At 31.1% G+C, this 23,795-nt stretch overlaps 1 protein-coding gene across 1 annotated transcript in view; it reads right to left on the reverse strand.

Moving 5' to 3' along the window:
- Positions 1-23,795, reverse strand: part of LOC145286491 (cytosolic 5'-nucleotidase 3-like) — an 85,342-nt gene that overhangs the window by 9,409 nt on the left and 52,138 nt on the right. Inside the window, 5 exon segments of the mRNA XM_080135395.1 lie at positions 2,710-2,799; positions 4,817-4,902; positions 7,760-7,806; positions 10,888-10,957; positions 12,552-12,650. Coding sequence (XP_079991521.1) covers positions 2,710-2,799; positions 4,817-4,902; positions 7,760-7,806; positions 10,888-10,957; positions 12,552-12,650 — 392 coding nt within the window.

Consider the following 23,795-nt stretch of genomic DNA (forward strand, 5'->3'; position numbering starts at 1 on the left):
TCCGTGACTATTTGGTGAAAAAAATTTTCAAAAAATCTTCCCTAGGAAAAATTTGCGATCAAAAATAAAATAGGACGTTTTTTTGTATGTTTGTATTTTAGACAGAAGAGTTTGTAATGTTTTTTTCTCTATGATGTAATATATCATGTCTTTTGATCACATTCTTGGTGGCTATCAACCGGAAACACGTTCCACTTTTATGGTACCCAATGATTCAACATCTGTAAACAATGAAGTTGGCAAGTTGGATTGACAGAGTTCAATACAGAGCTTGTTTTAAGAATATGCAAAATTTCATATTTTTCATTATCAAACAGATTGTGAGGTTTCAAATGTTGATGCATCACTTCATTTTGAGAACTGGACTTGTAATTACAATTAAAAAGAGAAAAACAATTTTATATTTGACCAAGAAAAGTAAATAAAATTCTTTGATCAAACTTATTCAAAAGGAAAAAAATAACAATTTCTTTATTTCAATAATCATCGATTATTTAAAAACATTAGGTCTTGAAATGCATTTTTGTTCAGTGAAAATACTGGTAGGAAGGCTAAGAAAAAGATGAGGAAATGATAAGAATGAACCTGAAAGAAAAAGGGATAAATAAAGACCTGGTCAGAGATATTTTTTGGGAAATCATTTTTTTTTTCTATAAAAATCGTTCCAGACAAAGCATTGATGTAAGGAGTTAAGAATGAAAGATAATTATTTATTTTAAAGATCAAAACTATATAGGTAGGAGGAAAAGAGTCAGCAGGAAAGGAGTTTCAAAAGCCTGCAGTTCTTTGAAAAAAATAACTAGTAGAAAGCTGTATTACAATAAGGGATCAAAACTTTCTAAGTTATCTAATGCATGCTAACATGTAAAATGGATGTTAAAACTGAATATAATGATAAGTTTATTTTATGATTTTCTTTATCTACTAGCATTTCAGCCCGGGTGTTTGGAGGTATATGTTGAGCAAAAAAAAAAAAAAAGTGGTAGTAGGAAGGCAGGCTCGAACCCGTATCGCAAAGGAGGAAAAGAACGGGAAAAAAAACTCTGACATCTTTGCTGTTACGACCACCGTTAAAGCGGAAGTGACGTAGGTTTAAATTAAGGCTAGACAATCAAAAAGAGAGGATGACTTTCGAAAATATTAGCGAAAAAAGCAACCCCTCCCTGTAGAAAAGTACCCAGTTGAGGGGGAAGAAATTAATGTTTTTAGCCAATTTTTCGGTATTTGTCATCTGAAGGGTCGAGCTTAAAAACAATACTGATCTTGTGAGAATCGGTCACCTCTATCGAAAGTTTTAGGCAGACATGCAAACATACATACATACTTTTATATATTGGTAGCTCAAAATTTTCGACCAAAACCGATTAAAAAGCTTGCCCTATCTCTGAATACCTTTTATGTAAAATTTCAAATGTTTAGACCAGAAATTGTCTGAGCAATTTGGTAGAGACCGCAGAGGTCAAATTTTTAAAAACTTTGACCCCTATTATGACACCTTAACATTTATTCTTTTGGGCTCAAATCAAGTTATTAAGTTAGATCCATGTCCAAGGAACCTATATCTAAAATTTCATGTGTTCAGACCCAAAATTGGCAGAGGAATTTAGTAGAGTTCACAAAGGTCAAATAGTTGGACTTTGACCCCTTAACAGCCAAATTTCTGGCCGAAAACTGATCACAAAGATTTTCCCAAATCTCAGTACATCATTTTTTATATATTTTTGTGTCTGTAGACTGAAAGTTGACAGAGTTATTGCGTTGGAAAATGTACACACACAGACACGTTCACTTTTATATATGTACTAGCATTTCAGCCCGGCGTTGCCCGGGTGTTTGGATGTGTCTGTTGAGCAAAAAAAAAAAAAGATGGTAGTAGGAAGACAGGCTCGAACCCGTACCGTGAAGGAGGAAAAGAACGGGAAAAAAAACCTGACGTCTTTGCTGTTACAACCACCGCCAAACCAAAAGTGACTTATGTTTAAATTAAGGCTAGACAATCGGAAGGAGAGGATGACTTTCAAAAATATTGGTGAAAAAAGCGATTCCCTCCCCCCTGTAGAAAAGTGCTCAATTGAAGGTGAAGAAATTAATGTTTTTAGCCAATTTTTCGATATTTGTCATATGAAAGGTCGAACTTCAAAACGATACTGATCTTGGTAAAATCCGTCGTCTCTGTCAAAAGTTTTAGGCAGACATGCAAACATTTATATATTGGTAACTAAAAGTTTTCAACCCAAACCGATTAAAAAGCTTGCCCTAGCTCTGAATACCCTTTACGTAAAATCACAAATGTTTAGATCAGAAATTGTCGGAGTAATTTGGTAGAGCCTGCAGAGCTCAATTTTTTTTTAAAGTTTGACTCCTATTATGAACCCTAAACATTTATTCTTTTGGGCTCAAATCAAGTTATTAAGTTAGATCCATGTCCAAGGAACCTATATCTAAAATTTTAATTGTTTAGACCCAAAATTGTCTGAGGAGTTTGGTAGAGTTCTCAAAGGTCAAATCGTTGAACTTGTACTCCTTAACAGCCAAATTTCTGGCTGAAAACGGATTGCAAAGATTTTCCCAAATCTCAGTACCCTGTATATCGAATTTCGAGTCTGTAGACTTAAAATTGACAGAGTTATTGTGTAGGGAAATGTACACACAAAAAGTCAAGAGTGAACCGAAATAGAATTAAAAGAAGGAAACCATTCATAAATATACCTTAGTCTTGCTGAAGAGTCTGCAACCATTTGCCTTAGAGAATCCTTAGAAATGTTTAACCTTGTTAAATTGTCATGTGCTTGTGTATACCTAAAAAGAAAATAGAAAACTCAAATACAACTTGAGTATTTAAAAACAAAAAAAATAATAAAATAGTGTAGAATTCAGAAAGCTATTTGAGTGAATGATTTTATATCAAACAAACGAGACTAGAGGAAAAAAGTAAAACACATTAAAAAAAATGAAAAAATAAATATACAGTTTTTGTAAGATATAAAATGCTATAAAAAAAAAGATTAAAGAGTATGAATCAATAAGATTTTAAATGACACAAAAAAAAAACAAAACAAAGTTTTTTAATAACTATGCTAATTTTTGTTAAAATGGTTTCATTTTTTTTTTTTATTAATTAATTTTATTATCTTTTGTTAATTATATAGCATAATCATATTGACATACTGCTTCTTGTTAGATCACTTTTGGAATAAATAAATAAATAGTTCAGTTTGAAATATTGCATAGGTTGGAAATGTATTCCCAAATTCAAAAAGATGCACCTGAAAACATGAAAATCTACCCATGTCGTCTTCCAACTAAACAAGATATTTATTTAAAAAAATTTTTTTTTTTATTACATTTTCACCCCAAACAAGGTATATTGCCACTTTGACGTGGGGGGCTACTATCAGGGACCTAAGTTCCAGGGGTAATATGTAGGGGGTTTAACAGCAAGATGTCTGTTCACATTACATTTGAACTTCTGCATGTCAGTACAGTTGGGGAAGCAGGAAACCAGAAGAGAATTCCAAAGTCCTGCCATTCTAGAGAAGAAACTATTAGAGTAAAAGGCTTTCTTACATCTAGGGATCTCAGCTGTGTAGGGATGGGACTTTGCTGCTTGTCAGGTTTGTCATGGGTATTTTCATCAAGGGGGTACAAGTGCTTGTAGTTCATCAGAGCATCCACCATTAAAATACTTCTAAAACAGGCAGAGGGATGCAATATTTCGTCGGTGGGACAGGGGCTGAAGTTTAGATGACAATTCAGGACCTATTAGGTTGGCGACTCTCTTTTGGACCCTGTCCAGGAGTGAGAAACTAGTAGCAGATGCACCAGCCCAAATGTGACAGCAGTACTCCATACAAGGGCGAATGGTGGCTTTGTAGAGGTACGGGATACTTTCAGGCATAAGTAACTTCCTAGCACGATAGAGAGCTCACCTTCTTTGCAGCAAATTTAGCAATGATCTCAATGTATCTATTCCAACTCATGTTTCCCGTGAACGTTAAGCCAAGGAGCTTGAACGAAGTGCTCTCAGGTAAAATATAACCATAGCTATTGGTGGTTGGTAAGGTTTCATGTAATTATTAAAGGAAACAAGCTTTGTCTTGGCAACGGGGAATGTTACCATCCATTTTTGGCTCCAATCCACTACAGACTGAAGGTCTTCCTCTAGGGTTTTGGCCATTACGTGCTCATTAGTTTTCCCTACGTGCCTGCTATAGAGTGTGGTGTCGTCTGCAAATATACTCATCTCAGAGACAATTTTATCAGGTAAGTCATTTATGAACATCAGAAATAATAAAGGTCCAAGGATCGATCCCCGAGGTACACCCGCATTTATATCGAATTTTTTGGACATACGCCCATCAAGGACAACCTGGATTCTTCTTTCATTTAAGAAGGATCTAATTATACTAAGCATTCGTCCAGTAATACCATAGGATTTTATTTTCATGAGAAGACCATCGTGCCATACCCTGTCAAAAGCCTTAGATATATCTAGGACTACTGCCCTCCCCTCCTCTGCCTTATCAAGTGCTTGGTATAAACATTCAGATATTACAGTTAGAATAGTCTGAATAATCCAAATTATTAATTTGCATCTAAAGAATTTTGAATCAAAATGTATTTTGTCAAATGATGTTACCAAATATTTCATGATTATTTTTGATTTTAAAAATTTTGAAATGTTTATTTCCATTATATGAGAGCAAACAATTCACAATAATTTTTTTGTTTCTATATAAAAAAAAAAAAAAATTAAAAAAACATTATCACTTTGATCTATTAATGAAAAAAAAAAAAAAATTTGTATAATACATACCATTCTACCATTTTAGGGAATTTTTCTTCAACATCGAGATTTGGGTCAATTTCTATTGGGTAATATTTGTCCCGTAGTTCTGCAGCCTGATAAGTTCAAAATAAATATTTTAACAGCATAAAACAAAAATAAAAAAAAAAGTTCAAATTGTCAATGATTTATATCAAGCAATTTTGTCAATGTTGCAGAATGTTTTTTTTTTCTTAAGAATGTGTTCTAGTTCATATGTACTATACAAATACGCTTAATTACAATGTAGAAATATACTAGATTGAAGGGAAAGTTTTTTTTTATTAAATCTTTTTTGATTAAGGATGAAAGAAATTAAGATTTATTAAAAAAAATAAAAAAGGAAAAAAAAAACAAAAAACAAATCGCTTTATTATTCAATATTTAGTACTTGTGTGGATGACAGACCACGCTGAAATAATAATGCTCTTATTTAAAAAGATATTCTGAACATAGATAGAAGGCTTTTTTAAAACTATTCTGTACTTTCACCTAACAAACAAAAATAACATAACCCATAAACTGCACAAGTACCCCATATTCAGTTTTCCTTTCTTACAACATGGTATATTTTCGCATTGTAATGAAGCCTTCTAATAAACTATCTCATTTTTCTTAGATTTTCCTAGAGAAAAAATGTTAACTCTAAAAAATATTTACAATATCAAACTGTTGAAATTGGCAAGTTTGCAAATGAGAGAATGGAACCGTTTGTCAAAACTAGCAGCAACTTACTACAGCAATGTTTTGTTTATGTCAACGGTTACAAAAAGAATAAATTATCGGAAGTAGTGATTAATCATGATCATGATATTAATCATGAGCTATCAACATACTATAATAGTAAAATGGCAAAATAAAATATTGATTCATCAAAATTGTAATAAGTTATCTCATTTGGTATTTCATCTACTCATAATACACTTTCTGTTTGTGTGTCCGTATTTTGATTTTTTTTTTATTATATAAAAACTTGCAAAATTAAATAGCGCTGATGTTCTGGAAACAGATACTACACTTTGAAATATTCATTTGCACAAAATATAAAGAATTACAAGTTCACAAATTAGGCACAAGGCCAAGAAAAAATGTGGGGATAATGGGTGTTGTTGTTGACCCTTTGGTCTTAAATACTTAAAATTGTCTATCCTACTCTTAACTAGAAATATCTCAGTCACTACAATACCACATTCACTCCAGGGGCTGTCCTACTTAAGTTAAACGCAAATTTGAAAAAAAAAATTTTGAATCATAAATATATACACATATATTTCATTGGTGTACTTTGAGCTTAACCAAAAGGCCAAGGAGCCATAAAAATAATATTTTGTTGTAAAGTGTGTCATGTATAAGTTTTTAATAAGATAATTTTACTTTCAATTTATTCATACCAAATAATATTTTAAGGTCAACATTCATACCTGATAAAAAAGAAACACATTTTACTTTTAATTTATCCATATCAATAATATTGTGGGGTCTGTCTTGGTTCAAAGGTTCTTGTCATTTGTTCTGTTTGTCAAGCTAAAATTCAGAAATTATTAAAGATACACTTATAAACTTTACCTATTTTGATTAAGTATGACTGCCAGGCTGGTTATCGAGCCAAATTAATAGAGGGGAAGGTGATCAACAGTTTTTTTTTTTTTCTTAATTCACCTTGACCAATTTCTTTGTTTTTTTTTTTAAAACTTTTATTCACTCCAAACAAGACATTGTGATACTACCGTTGTCACGTGTTAGGAAGTAAAAGAAAAAGAGAGCATAACAAAAGAATAGGAAATAGGCTTGGTGAAAAGGCAATAGATATGAAGTTGTTCTAGGGTTGACATGGGATTGTTAATCGGGTGTCGTAATGACGGTAACAAAAGGGTTGAACAATGGATATAGATATATTTAGAGTTGCTTTGTGGGCACTTTGGAGAGTGGCTATGAGTTTACAGCAGTAGAAATGGTTTATGGATAGTTTCAAGTTAATGACAGCAGGAACGGTTTACGAACAGCCTTGAGTTTTATACCATTCTTGGACACAGCTCATGGCTCTGAGCAAATGGGGAAATGGGTTGATCAACCAATGGATGGACACAGCCTCGATAATAGATATAATGTGAACTTTAGCGATTAGAGGGTCGGGATGGTCACATGCACAAAGAACACAGAGTCCAGCCAATATATATGTAACGGCGTCTGTGTTCTGTTTTATACTTGTGAACCTGTGCGCTCCCCTCGATGGCTGCCAGTATGAGAAACTATGATGATACGGCCATAAGCAGATAAGACAAAGGAGAACAAATTCACGGCACACAACATTGGGGTTGACAATGCTGTCAAACGGAGAACATATGGTCTTGTCACAATATTTCCATTGAAACGTAAATAGTAGTCTGTGATTAGGGAGCTAGATTTATAATGACCATCCTTAGTGGGGAGTTGTGCAGTAAGATGTGTTCACATTAAATTTCTGCATGTTGGTACAGCAGAGGAAACAGTTTAGATGTTTAGGCTGTGCTGTGTGCAGTACCAAAAACATCTCTACTCATTCTTCAATAGATATTTCCCAAGGTACATTTTTTGATTCAATAGTTGAGAAGTCTCCATGTATAGCAAATACTAATTACATATACATTTAACATATTCCCATCATCTTATGGTTGTGAAAATAATCTTTCTGACTATGCAAAGATGGTCGCTGCATATTAACAACTATGACTTCTCATATTTTAAAGTAATATGTAGATCATACTTAGTGCACTGCAATACATACATCCAGGCATTCTCAGACAAATAACTGCCATAGGGAAGATTTATTGGCGAATGTTTTTTTTTTTCCAAAATGACAAGATGTTTTTACAAACTGAAAAATTATTAAGTATTTTAAAAGATGTTCCAATATAGGAATGTTGTCAAGGAGTTGATATAAAATCTTGTACTTACCTTCTGACGGAAATCTTCAGGCAGAAGTGGGCTGTTGTCAAGTACACCTACAAAGAAAGATTATAAGTCATGAGAAAAGCTTAGATTGACAAATCCCCAAACTTTTATAAAATCAAACCAATCAGCATTGTTAAACTATGAAATTAGATCATTTATATTTGCTAATCTGATATTAGACAAAAGCTGAGTAAATCAATGTTTTGTTTCCTAAAGGCTATCGGTGCTTGTGCATTATAACTGCATATCAAAACAACATTTTAAGTAAAAACACTATTAGGTACTGACGTGTCATCTTGAAATTATAAAAATTCCAAAAATTATTATAAATGATAGAGTAAAAAATAAATTTTTGTTATTGATTTCTTCTACTACGGTCAATTTTATATGACAAACTGCCTTATCTCCCTTGTTTTGAGCTAACTTTTATGATTTCAAAGAAAATGGAAATTCGAAAATATACGATAATAGCAATATTTTTTTATAAAAAATAGTTCTAGGAAATTTTCTACTCAATCGTTTTTCGTATTTTATGAATTTTTACTCATTTCGACATGGCATGTCAGTACATAATGTTTTTACTTGAAATGTACTTTTTTTATATCTAATTATAATGCACAAGCACCAGGCTTTCTTCCTATATATACTTTAATGACACAAAATACATGCTAAAATGTGACTTAGTTTCAGGATTGAGTTATGTCTAAAAAACATTTGAATTTCTCAAATTAACCATAATTTGTAATTAACTAAACAAGTCATCCATCTTTCAGTTATCTTTTTATCATAAATGAAAGTGAAAAAAAAAACCCTGAAAATATTTTATATTAATATTAAAGTGGTAATTAGACAAAACTTTACTAAGAGGGTTTTAGATGCATCCCTCTTCACCCCCCCCCCCAATCAGTTAACATAGAATAAAAGGCTGTGGTGGCTTCAGGTGATATTCAAGTTTAAATCTTATATATATATATATATATATATATATATAAAAGGCAAAATGGCCGCGCGCATTTTTGTATGTCCGAGAAAGGCTTTTTTTTTCGCCAGAGTTCTTAAGAAGGTTACATTTATTTACAAGTTTTCTCATACTTCCTAAATTATAATATCTCAGATTTGAAAACAGACGTTGTCTCTGCATTTATGTTGATCGACTTTTAAAAAATTCTCTCTATTCCAACCTTTTGCGTGTTTGTTCGTCTTTTTCATATAAATAAAGCAAACTCACGGTTCCTAGCCTTTTGTGCTGGGACGTCTTGAAAGCAATTAGCTTTGATCAACGTTAGGGAAACCCTTTATATCAGACAATTGCTATTCATTTGAAAGTTCCCCCTTTTTAAGTGGAGCTGGTTTTCCCCAACATTGTGGGGAAACAAATAAATAAATCGGCAGAAAGTGTAAAGCTTAACTGGCCTTCAGCCAACATTCATTTTGGCACCTGCGTGAGTTTAAACTTGTTTCTGCAAGCCAACTTTTTGATTGACATCACTAAATTTGAACGCTTTACACGTCCTGTTGCATAATAGCGTAGCGGTAAGATTTCAGCTTTTCTTTCACTTTCTTTTCTGCCTTTGTGTCACAGGTTCGAGCCTACTAGCACTTTTTTTTTTCCAGCTCAGCATACACCATCAAACACCCGGGCAACATTTTACATAAATTTCAATTAGAATAACAAATTTTTTTAGTATCAAAACTGTATTTTTGTGAAATTAGTACACCTAATAAATTCAAAATGAAGATCATTTGTAATATGATGATTCATGTTAAAACTATAATATAACTTTAAAGGATTAAAAATAAAATTAAAAAAGTTACATTTTTAGAAGAAATATCAACTTTAATCTGCACTACACATATCTGACTTAATAAAATACGTTTTTAAAACTAGTATATTTCTGATAGTTTTCATTTTTGCTGCTTTATCATTTCCATCTTTCATGCTAGTTGGTGAATTGTTATTTGAATTGCCTTCGTGAGGATCTCTTTGATCTTAAAGTCTTCTACTTTCTCTAGTTTCTTTCTCTATCAATTTGAAACCTTTGATTACATCTGTGATGCTATTAAACCCCTCACCCACTCACCCACAAGCGGTAAGAAGTAGAGTAAAAAGTAAAAGAAATATAACATGAGAAAAGGAAGTAGGTTTGGGGCAACAAAGGTGTGAAAAATGTGGTTGGTAGAAACACAATGGACAGGAATTTGTTCTCCGAGGTAGACAAAAGAAAGCCGAGGTGCGATTGTAATCAAGGTGTGACAGGAACAAAAACCAAAGATATATTTAGAATTAGTATTAGGATTTACAAGGAGTTTTACAACAACTTTCTGATGTTTGGGGGTGTCATAGGCTTTGTGACAACAAATTTATGATGGTTGAAGAAGTTGTTGATAGTCAAATGTTTGCAACATTTTACAACAGTCAAGTTGTAGATGAGGACAGTTGAAAGTCAGGAGACAGTCAAAGGGAAATGGTTTTTCAGAAGAGATGAGGAAATGAATTGATGACCAATAACAAAGAGGCCTAAAAAAAAAAAAAATAAATAAAAAATTTAAAAAAATATAATAAATAAAAAAAAAATAATAAAATAAAATAATTTTTTTTTAAAAATAAAAAAAAATAATAAAATAAGATATGTAAGATATGGACATTAGCACTTGGGGGGTAGTTTTCCATGATGGTGTTACACACACCTAGACTGCAACAAATATTTACAGAAAGTAACAGTCTGTGTTTCCTTTCGTTTCTCTTGTTCTATTTTATTTTGGAGTGAATATTTGTTTGGTTGTTTTATAACATATCAACCTTTTCATATGATTTAATACCAAATCCGGTTATTTTGGAAGAAAGCTATTATGCTTCAAATTCTTTATACCTTTAAATATTTATACATGGAGTTTGGTTTGGTTGTTTTGTAGAAGAAAATTGTTTTTGACTTTGTAAAACATTATTTAATTTTGAAAAGGAAAAGGAATAAAACAATAACATCAACACTTAATGCATTTTAGGCCAGGAAACCAATATCTTCAGCTTGATCTGGTAGCACCAAATGGAGAGAGTGCAATACAAGTGTACAAAAAAATGAAAGGTTGAAAAATAACTTATCAGGTACTTTAAAATGGAAGATTCAACTTACTATGGCAAGAAGAAGTGGATATATTGTTATAGGTATGGCTGCTCAAAGTATGATCGAAATCCGATACGACCTGAAAGAGAATAAATACAGATTTTAAAGTCATTAAACACAAATATGTACACACTATTGCATATATATTAATTAGATATCACAAAACAATAACAGGTTGCTTACTTCAAATTTTTCACTATTAAGATATGAATAAAAGGACTAAAGGACAAAATAGGGGTAAGTCTCATAACTCTCTCTTATCCATATTTTGCCTTTTAGTCCTTACATTCTACAAGCAATATTTCTAACAAAGAGGTAAGAATTGCAGTTTTATGGATTGGTTGTTGTTTTTAGTAAGTAGTATATGGTGGCTTTCAATCTTCTCATATTATTCATCATTATTTAACTATCCATCTCATTAATCTTATATCCTCTGGTGGTTTTTGGTCTTGGTATATGGCAACTAATTAGTAAAAAGAAAAATAGTTTCCGATTGTGAAATCCCATTTTTTTTTTTTTTTTAAATCTATTACAAAACAAGAATTTTTATAAACTAATCGTTTCACTTAGGTATGTATAAACCCTTATACACCCTTGTTGTCATTGTTGTAATCTTATTTATCTGTGGATGCAAGAAAAAGAGATATAACTGGAACATTGATGTCAATTTATAAAAAAAAATTTATTAACGAAAAAGGAGAACGGTCACAGAAAACATCAGAGAGACTGGTTACATTTGTATGCATACAAGAAAGAGAAAATCAAACAGATTTATAGCTTGCATTGCTACACCTAATCACACTGTGCATAGGATGGGGATAGCGCCCTAGACACATCTTTCTGGCTTGAAAATATCTGTCTAGAAATCACATGATTTTGCGACTTTTGTCTGGGGTCATCTTTTATCCTCAAATTTTCTCATTCAAACACAACCATCATTATGTAATACATTGTTTGCTAAAAATCTGACCATATTTGAAAAGCTATATCTTTAAAGGTTAAAGTTATCATTCTGTTGATAGAAATGAATTTGGAAACGTATATGACTCCCCTTTCTAATATTTTGGTTATTCATAAAAAAAATTTTTTTTAATAACTAATCATCATTGATTAAGTAAAATATTTTCAGATTATATGAAAAACAAAAAACATTTGTTCAATTTTCATAGAATAAAATGTGTTTAACTTTCTTTTAATGTAAACCGACTTGATTTTTCCACCAGTATTTAGCCAAAATAATACCGTTTAGAAATGACTTTTTGGAATTTCAAGTTGAAAACAAGGGTAGGATCATTTTATGTTAAACTTACATAGAAAATTGAGCAGCATGTAAAAATCGAACAATATTTATCAAAATTATTTTTTTATAACCTAAAAATTTGGTATTCAATCAATAGTCCAAAGATCTTTTTAAACAAAAACTAAATAGAAAATTTTTTAGAAGGTGCTAAAGAAGTCCTTGGGAATTATCAACCTCATTTTATATCAAATGAATCTCAAAATTGAACAAGCTGACTTTAAAAAAAAAAAAAAAAAAAGTGAAAATTTTGTGCTTAATTAACAATTATTTAAATATTCTCTCAACTATTTCTTTTAAAATAAGTGGAGGGTGGACATGCCATATTAATTTTATTTTTGGTGTATGGAAATGAAAAAAAAATGTAGTCATTTACCTGCAGTTTACTCGGTCCATCGGAGACAAACTTTTTAATTAATTGATTTACTCTGTTGATATCAGCAATGTGAACATTTGAACCGGATAATTCTGGTAACTAGAGGAAAATAAAACAAAAGTTATATTTACATGTGAAATTTTGATTTCATTAATAAGTGTACAAAAAAATATTATTGATGATAAGGAGTACCATCTTATTAAAAACTTTTGCTGATTTTTTAAATTTTGTAAATTGAATGACATATGCATTCGTAAATTTACGTGCTAAATCATTTTAGCAGGAAGTCGTTACACAATAAGACAACTGTATATCAAAGTTGCTTTGTTGGTAAAAAAAACAAACTGTTGCCAACAATTATTTAAATATCACCAAATGTTGGAAATTGATTCAATATTTATATTTAATCTATATACAAAAACCTTGGGGATTTTATGTTCATACATTTGTTATCTTCCATACATAATTAAAAAAACAAAAACAAAAAAAAAACACAAACACAAGTCCAATCAGCAAAAATGGCGAGTTGATCTGATGTTGATAAGGTAAACAATTCCAACTTTACCCATTTTGCAATCAATTGTTTGAAAATCAAATTCAACAAAACAATACAAATGACACTTGTTTCTTTGATTTGAGCTTACAATAATTTTTACGGTAAAAAGACAAAATATTTATTATTTAAAAAAAAAAATAAAATTTAATTGCTTAATTGTAAATAAATAAAGAAGACGTATTTGCTTATTTAAAGAATATTTAACCGACAGTGAAATTTATTTTTTTTATGAAGAAAAAAAAATTTGTTTCTTATAATACTGACCCTGAGAGTGTAGCAACCCGGGGGGGTTGCTACAAGAGACATTTATTTCAAAAGGGATATTGCTAACAGTAAATTATAAAGATTGTTGTAGAAAACACTGGAATTTCCATGCAGTCCCGTTAGTTCTTAATAATTACTGGTTGATATACAGCATAATCACATTGATACACAGTTTCTCATCAGATGATCAGAATTAAGTAACATTGAACCTGGTCATTACCAGATGGATAGCCATTTGAGAATATCAAGAAATAAGTGTAGGAGAATGTCAACAACTCCCAGCAAGAACTGCAAAAGCCTAACGTCATCATCTCTGACTGGGATAGTAGTTTGTAAACACTGCTGGGGAGCCATGATTTAATGTACTGTTTTGTTTTTAAATCCCTGAAACAGTGTTTCATGATCAACAACTGATGATCCCTTTCAGAACATTGGTACAATTGTTTGTTCATGTAAGTAAAAACGATTCAGTAATGCAGGAAATTAATTGACTTACTGACAAAATAATTTTCAACAAAGGACATTTTTTTTTAAATATAGTTTTAAAGGTTTAAAGAAACTTCCAAGATATGATACGATTAATCCACATATACTTTTATTGTAATTAAAAATATGTATCTTGGCTAAAAATAATGAATTCCATCACATTTGAAAAATAAAAAATTGTCTTATGGAAAAAAAAAAAAAAAATGACAAACAAGATAACATTCTCAAAGTTTTAGTAGTCTATATACAGGGTCTGCCATAAGTAATTACATCAGATTTAATATTCCTTTGAAGTCATCAGAACTCTAAGTCTCACATTGCACATCCATCGTATCATTTTCATATCATTTCCCTTTCTATGCAGCACATGTCCTCAACTCTCAATAGCCAGGTTTCATCTGCATACATCAGTAAATCACAATGATTATTTGGAATATGCATTTGTCGAAGAGACTGGCATATTTATATACCTTGTGACCTTTTGCTGATGCTGCTACATGGCCAGTTGTGGTGCTGATTGCAGGCTATTAATAATAAAGACAAATGCAGTGGTATCATTAACTAAAATGGTATCAGCAAAAGTATATTATAGAAGTACACCTCATGATTCTGGGGCCATAACTGCCATGAATTGCTACTCCATAACATGTTAGATGTAACTATATTTGTGGGTAAGTCCATTATTCCTAAAATGTGGTGTATCAGTTTATCCCATTATGGACAACGGTGAAAACAGGTCGACGCAAGATTTATAATTGCACAAAAAAAAAAAAAAAAAAAAAAAATTATTCCTTAGTCAGCAACGATTATTACAGTTAAAGTTAGTATTAATTAAAACTTATTTTATATTTTAAAGTGCAAAATGTGTACTATATTCAAAACAAATGCCTAAAAAAAATAACATCTTCAAGCATAAATAAGGAAATGTGTTATAAAAAAAAAAAAACATTTTAAAGTAGGTTGAGTGTTTTTGTGTTGAGCAAGCATCAAGAAAGTCATTGTGTTTTGTTCTACTCCACATTTTCCAGGATCAATAAAATGTAAGATTAAAGTATTACATTTAAAAAGGATAGTTACATTATTATTTTTTGCAACACATTAAAACAAGAGAGAAGAATGGGTTAGGCAAAGGTGAAAGAGAAGGTTAGGGAGAAGAAAAAAAGAGAAAGATAAAGAGACGGATAGAACGAGAGAGAGATAGAAGTTTCAATATTTAACTTCTTTTATTTAGTTTGTTATGGCTCCAGGAATCGCTGGATAACTCTACTAGTTAATGTTTACTGTATTCAGAACGAATGTCTCAAAAATAATATCGTCTGAAGATTAAATAAGGAAACGTGAAATTAAAATACATATTAAGATGGACATTTTTGTGTTGAGCAAGAAAGGCCTTAAACCAAAACTGTGTACTGATAAAAAATATGATCACAGGTCAAAGAATGTTCAACAAAAACGCTGTTAATACATGTATAACTAAATAATTGACAATTTATATCCAACAAGAAAAATTCAAGCAACATTTAAACAATACTGAAATTAAAATCAGCTGTGAACATTTCCAATTCATTCCAAATACAACAAAAAGCATAATTTCCAACAGATGCATAACTTTCAGATTTCATAAGTTATCATACTATAGCTATATACATTAATGTGAATGATAGGTTAATGCAGTAAAAAAAAATATAAAATAATACAGCAAACAGGGTTGTACAGTTAGAAGTTATAGTCTGACTGACTTTCAGAATTCCATAATATCCAATTCTGACTTCTTATTTTCAAGTCTTCTAACATTCAGACTGCCTGTTGATTCTTTATCAATTAAAAAAAAAAAATCTAAACGACTTTTCGCATTCTTACGAGTCAAAATCTGCAACCCTGGTAGTAACAGGTAGTGAGCTAAGAAAGATGGAAAGCTAGAGATATTCTCTTGGGCTATGTCTGCAGAACTAAGCAGATGGTTTTCACAGCTGATCTCTTCTGTCTACTGGGGCGGGGAGAAGTAGAGAGACTATGCGATTACTTTATATCGTGAAAAATATACTGGGGGGTAAAAAAAAAAAAAAAAAAAAAAAAGGAACAAAAGAAAAAACTAGAAACATTATAGAAGATCCACACAGTGAAAAATGTGTTTTCATTAATATGAGATGGTAGATTAGACAACTATTTCTGCTGCTGTCGAATACATAACCAAAACACTAATAAAAGACAGAGCACCTATACACACAGTTACTAATATTGCAAAACATCAGACAATTTTACACGATTAACATGCTCATCTGTGTGTGTGATGAAGATTCGTTCCAGCTACAGGCTGTATCTTTTGTACCTTACACCAGAGCTTTCAACATGAGCATGTATCAAAAAAAAGGGGGGGGGGTGAGGGGAATTATCAGTGAAAAAAAAAAAATTGGGGTTGGATAAAATACTAAACGAATCAATAACTTTCATTATACATTTATGATGGACAAAGTTACGATATAAAAAAACAAAACAACAGATTAATGCATACGGAAACAAATGTATTAGTAATTTTAAAGTTAAGAACAAAAAAAAAAAATACTGCAAAAGACAAAACAAATATCTATAGCTTGGTCAGGATTAATTTATATATTATATTTGAAAAATACTCGTTTCAGAATGGGTAAAAATAATTCCCTCAACAGAATAGCTTTGCACCACTCTTATGTGCTTCTTACAAAAGATTAAAATCAAGTTATGATGTTCAACTTAATGTATAGAATCCTTATTCCAATTTTGATCAAAATCCATTGCATGATTTTGATTCTAGAAAATGTTTCAAATTCAAGGGGTCTTAAGAAATTGAAATTCTATGAATCTTTTCGAATTCATGTATCAATCAAATTCAATGAAAATTTCAATTATTTGAATTTTCAAATGGGAATTTGTACCCCCTAACAACCTTGAAAATTCTCCAAAGATATTGAAATCTGGAGAATATTTATTGATGTTTGATACCTATTGTTAAAATTTTAAAAATCAGAGGTATCTAAATTTTCATAAGCTTTGCATTAAAATAAATGGCACTTCTGCATTACGCAGATGGCGCCATTTTTTAGGCGGCAATAACTCCAATTTCTTCTTGGTCAAATAAGACGGCAAGATTTTTTTTTTTTCCAAACAAAATTATTTGAAATCCAAAACATTTATTGTATAAAAATGTATCAATATATAATTGTAAAAACATTCTCTGTGAATGTCCTTGTACGCGGACATCTCATATGCTCACATATAAATAAATATGATAAGTTCCATTAGAGGAACTTTCTTCCAATAAGTCCGGCATCTCTAGCAGAATCCATCATTACTAATAGTGCTGGTTTGCAATACCAGGTTTTGTCCACATTGACACTGTTCTGTGGCTGACAGCAATCTATTAGCCTGCAAAAAAACTGTTTCCCACGGTTCAGACATCAACGATGCAATATCACACATGTTTAGTGGATTTACATCTATTTTAAGATAAAGTTTTTGAAGAATTTCCCGAAAAGTATGAGTTATCATCTCCTATTCTTTGATTGCCACTTGGCAACAGTTTGGTAAAATGCATAAAAAAAAAGCCGTCCGCATATGCAGAAGTGCCAAATAAATATAACCAACAGTACTTACGTTTACACTTAGCAGCTGTGCTCCAAAATTTATAATTAGTTTAGGAATAAATCTTTCATATATTATACATGCCATAGTTGGGTATGTTTAACAAGACATATGAAGTTGAGTTTTTTTGTCGCACTGACACCGATATTAAAAGCCTACTTTTTTTATTTAAAAATTATCAAAATGAACTTCTTAATATACTCAGTCATGGATATGCAAACAGCTTCATAAAGATTGATTAATTTTCATATTCCTTAAAAAAAATAAAACAAAAAGAAATGGACTTTAATCAAATTTTCATTTTTTATGGTTTCTTATTAGATGATTGGCTTTATTTCACTATTACACTCAATTCTATTTATGCATAGTTTCTACATTGTGTATTCAGGATCTAAAAGTTCTAGCACACGCACATTATATATATATATATATATATATATATATATATATATATATATAAATGTGACCGTGTGTGTACAGAATGGTCTCTACCGAACTTCTGACAATTTTTGGTCTAGAGACTTGAAACTTAATATATAGGGGATTTGGAACTGTAGAACAAATTCTATTTAGCTTTTAGCTTGTGAAAATAATTGCTTAGGGGTCAAAATTGGAAAAGAAAAAAAAAATTTGAACTTGCCCAGACTAAATTGACTAAACATGTTACTTTTATCTATGTGCAAATATACATTTACGTTAAAGTTGATTAATTTTGAAAGTCTTTTATCCATCTGTTGATAACTCAAATAGTAACAACTAAAACTGGAGCATTAACTGTTTTTGTTTTGATTCTAGCTGATGGGACCCAAGTCATTGTTTTTTTTTTAACTTTTGAAATCATTACAATACATTGGGTACAATATAATAATCAATAAAATAGTCTGGTAGTATATATATATAAATTTGTATTGCCTGATTCATTTCTAAATTAATCAAGCATTATGTAACTCCACAACACAGCTACTATGCACGAGTCAAATTGTGATATTTTGTTTAATACAAAAGAATAAGAGAAAGAAGTGAAAGTCTTTTGTTAGCATTAAGATAGCTTCTATTCTTAGGAAATTTTGGTAATTATTAGCCGTGAATTAATAAATATTCTCTAAATCTCATGTTTTTTTAAGGGGGAGGGCATCGTAAAGGCTTTTTAAGGAGTATAATACGGTAAAAATATCCCATTTGAAAATTCAAATTCAGATTTGCATTGAATTTGATCCAGAGCCATTAGACATCAATGAAGAAAAACTTCACTGAAGTTCAATTTCTTCTTAAGACACCTTAAGTTTAAGCTTTAAATTTTATACACTTTCTAGAATAAAAAAATCATGTAATAAATTTTGATCAAAATTTGAATAAGGACTTTAAACATTAAGTTTAGTACAAATTAGTGTTCATAAAATTAGTATTACTTGTCTTGAGACAGGTATTCTTTGTGTGTGTGTATACACACATACTACTAACTCTGCTTGAGTTAAGGAGAGGATAACATCACACGCAATAGGTGTAAGGAGCAACTTTTATTTATTATATGTGTGTATTAGGAGGTTTTGCCTCCCTTGCTCTCCTCATTGGTATCAATAAAATATATCTAATTAAAACTCCCTATAACCTCTAAATTAAAAATTTCACAAAAATTTGTCCAGGACACTTTAAATCCCCTGATGCATATATTTTCAAGGGTGCATCCCGCACTTTCATCCCCTTTATATAAAACTAAATATACTCCACATTACCCACTGTTACACTTAGAAGCTATAAAAAAAAAATCCATAATGATTTGTTAATTAGTTTCAGTTTACTCTACGGATGCATATATAAACTTGTTATTGCTTCAATATCGAAAAAGAAAAAAATCCATAACAAAAGTTTTGAAATAGCTGTCCCTCTTTTTGCTGTCTAACAACCCTTTAAAATCGAATATTTCTTAATTGGTCTCATTTTTTGTGGTTCCAATTTCAAACTAATCATAAACATCTGGAGTTTTAGTCACGTTCATATCTCCCTATCCTATTACCATGAAAAGCTTTACTAAAACATCCCCAGTAACGTGCCGATTACAAACATGTCATCTGTTTCACTATATTAACTGAAAACGAATATATAGACACATTTACAGACATTTTTTTCTACGTCTATGTACTAGCAACGTTACTTGGACAGATAACACAACAGTATACTAAGGAGTAACTTTTAGGGATATATTTATTTTCAAAGAGAGTTATCTCCCCTTTGTCTTTTAACAATAAATCATGCAGGACTCATTGCATTCCTGTTTATGTTTACCATCTATTTTGACAATTTCATAAAAATCTGTATAGTAGGTTTTTAATCCATTCGTACATTTAATTTTAGGGAAGAAAGTCAGGTTGCGTATGACTTCCTTTCTTTTATTTCTTTCAAAAATAAATCAAGCATAACTTATTCGACTCCTTTTCTTGTCTATTATGTTCAAAATTTCATAAAAATCTTGTTTATAATTTTAGTAGTCATAGTAATGATATTAATAGTTGTAGTAGTAGTAGTAGTACTTGATATATCTCCATGACGTGCCTACCAACTCAAAGATTCTATCAAACATTTTTTTATAGAAAGCTAGTTCAGCTCTCCTAAGGTGAATGCCACACCACCAAGTAATGAGGTTATAGAAAGCACCAAGTGGTATGACAGATGGACTTAAAAATCACCGATAGCACAATCTGTAGTGCATTAGTACTTTTCATCAATATATAGCACAACATCAGAGAAACACAGGTCTGTGTCAAGTCAGTTTAGGAAGAAACCTACTCTTGATTTATTATTTCTACCAAGGAGGTTAGGTATTCGGTCAAAATGTGTCACTTTGTGTACAGCCCAACATCCACACTGCTTGACCAATCCTCACTAAACTTGGTCAAAATATTGGTTATGGTCTAATTTAAAACAGACTTAATTTTAGGATATCTATGTCAAAGGTTACTGTCAGGAAAAAAGGTCACACTTTTTGGCAATAACTTTGGTTGTGTATCAGAGATTCATTACTTGGCCCATATGGTGTAACAGACTGTGGACATGCATATGTGTATGCATACGAAATGTGAAATGATGTCAGTGTAAGGATAAAGAAAAAAATATAAAAAAATGCAACAGAAAGAGGAGTATGTTTGGGAGCATGTTCGAAACTATGTTTGAAAGGACAGGGGTCAGAGAAGACGACCACGTTCGGAATCACGTTTTATTCAGGAAAGTACCCAGAAATAAATGTGTTACAAAAGAGAAAAAAAAGAAAAAAGAAAAGTCAAGTTATTACTCTGCTACATGTAAATGTGGGTAACATTACAATAATAGTCAATAATTTGATTCGTTGTTTTATAGCATATAAATCCTTGAGACTATTTAATAGCAAATTCAGTCATTTTTGGTAAGTCTTTATGCTTCAAGTTTTTTATATCTTCATATGTTTGGTTCGGCTGTTTTGTAGAGGAAAATTAGTGCTTTCATTTTTCGCTTTACATGGCATGATTGAGTTTTGCAAAGAGAAATTTAAAAAAAAAAATATATATATATATATATGTATGTTTGGTGCATTTTAGGTCAGGAAGCCAATATTTTCAGACAGCCTGATAAGGTAGCATGATAGGTAGCTAATGAAGTACTGCATCTTATATGACCTTGAAAAATTCAGTCATGGTTGATATTTTGATGAAATTTCGAATCCCTATTTTTCCAAATTAGATGTACGGATCTGATGTTCTTTGATAACAGTAACCACCGTGCCACAGTTCAGTTTCATTGAATAAATAGTTTTTGAGTTATCAATGTTTCTATGGCATAACCTTGGGAATATTTCATACAATATGGAGGAGTAAAGTTCAGATTAAAGACTTTGGCTTATGGTTACATTGTCAGGTGGATGTATGTAGTCTCACAACAACTTCTGTTCTTGTTTGTTCAGTGATTATGGAGATATTCATCATTTGATACTCATGACCTAATAAAATTTTGTTTTCTTCACAACTGGGATAATGGCAGATAAATCAATATGTGGCAAGGATTTTTTTATAATGGCTAGTGTTCGATGAAGTGAATGGCAGATAAAATTTATGGAGAGATAATTCTACATCACCCATTAACCAACTTATATGCATCCTTAACACAAGTACAGAAATGGAAACATCCCTCCAGTATAAATTAGCTCTATTGTTCCCATTTCTCTCTATAGATGGACAAATGAGAGAAAAAAAAAAGAAAGAAAAAAAAAAGGCAAGCACGTTCTTGCAACTATACTGAAATACATAATTACACAAAATGACCCCAAACAAATGCTATCAATGGAATCGTTAAATTCAGTCTTTTTTGTAATCCAATTATATTTGGTACAAATAAACTTTACTTTATATCTGACTTTGGTCATGGATGTCCAACAATCTTTGTTTTAGCGCCATTCAATACTTGGGGCCACTTTGGTGATCGTCTCATCAATAACAGGTAAGATTTTGAATGAGCTTCAAACCCCCCAAACCTAACAACCTGCACCCCTGATTTATATTTGTGGGGGTTATCTCAAAGATAATGTCTATCAAAACAATTTCCAGATTATTTCTGAACTGACCAGGGCTGTCAGAACCCATATCATCGAGCTATTGACAATTTTACACATTATACCCAGTAATGTCTATCATTGAGTAGCAATAAAATAGACTGTTGGACATTTGTGAATGAAAATTGGTGAACAAGTTAAGCATAGACTGAAGTTTATTTATACAAGATATGGTTGGATTGCTGAAAGGCAATTCTGAAGGATCATTCTGTTGATATTGTCTATATTATTGATGAAGGACATTTGCTTTCTAGTATGGTTTTGTCCAGGACCAAATTTTGGCTAATTTTCAAACTTAAATCCTAAAAGATGTTTCAAAAGAACTGTTTCCAATTTTTACTAACATATATATCCCCACACTCACATATCTGGCTCTATCACACTATATGATGAGAAATTGAGCCGTTGTGGATTTTACACATTAAATGAGTATAGTTAACTCAAAGAGTTTTAATTGATTTTAAATTGTTTGTATAAGCATCTGACATTCTCTAATAAATAAATAGATTATATAAACACATTTAGTGTTAAAATTTCCTTTATATTTTGCATTGGTTGTTTTATTTTGTTACTACATTGATTACAACTAAAAGATATATGCCATAAATATTTTTCTTTTAGTAGAGTGAATGCCAACCACTTACTATAAGACTAAATTTTGTCTGTTTTAACCAAAGAAATCCTTTCATGATTCGTTTCACAATGTAACTTTTCTTTTGATGTTTCCTTTAATTTCCAGTACACCCCCCCCCCAAAAAAAATCTAACAGATTAGCATACATTTTTTTAAAACATTGTTTTCTGAAAGTTAATCCAATAGAAGATCCGTTTATCCAGTATTGCATAAAGATGATCAAAAGAGGATTATAATTATTTAAAATGTTTTAATCCTGATTATCTTTTTGAAAAGTAATAAATTATTCTAAATTACTTTACATTTCTAAAGGATCGCAGACACAAAGAAAGTATAAAATCAGTCATTTATTTATTTTGTTCAATTAACATGGCAGAATTTAGCAAATGAGTCATTTCTTCTTTTTAACAAAATAAAAACTAGATGGCACAAATAAAAGATTCAAACGTCAATTGTTCATCATATTTATCAAACATCCAACTTCAGATACAAATATGTAGGTAGACTTCTAGAATTCCAAATTATCTAACTCCAACTCCTTATAGTCTTCTAATAATCAAACTACCTTTGGATTCATTGGACATCAAAAAATACAACTTAACTGATTTAGCATTCTTACAAGTCTAAGTTCGGCTCCTTTCAAACCACCAAACTCCCGATTCTGCAATTATGAATACAAAATAAGACTAGAATTCTCAACTTCTTTTTCAGACAAAGATTACAAAAAATTCTGATCTTTGAAAAAATATGAAAACATTAGTCTTTCATATTTCTGAAATGAGGTGTTGTCACTATTTGAAGCAGGTATTGGGTTGTTATCCTCATTGCAATTGTTAGACAAAATCACTCAGATTTGTTTTTCTTTTCTTCAGGTGTCCATAATTCCAGAAAATTGTCCCTATCCTGGATACAAACATTGATTAAGAGATATGATAAAAATGACTTATACCTGAAGATTACAGGTTCAATCCCCGGTGAATGCAATGAAGAAAAAAATGAACATATAAGTGAGAAGTTTCTGCTGCCATTGAGTTAAGGAGAGAACTCCATTTTAAATTCTTAAGGCTACAGCCCGTCTCAAAAACATCTAAAAGAAGACCAGAGAGTGCAT

Source organism: Euprymna scolopes, chromosome 10 (genome assembly GCF_053919585.1).
Source record: "Euprymna scolopes isolate OS-2025 chromosome 10, ASM5391958v1, whole genome shotgun sequence".
Taxonomy (NCBI): Eukaryota; Metazoa; Mollusca; class Cephalopoda; order Sepiida; family Sepiolidae; genus Euprymna; species Euprymna scolopes.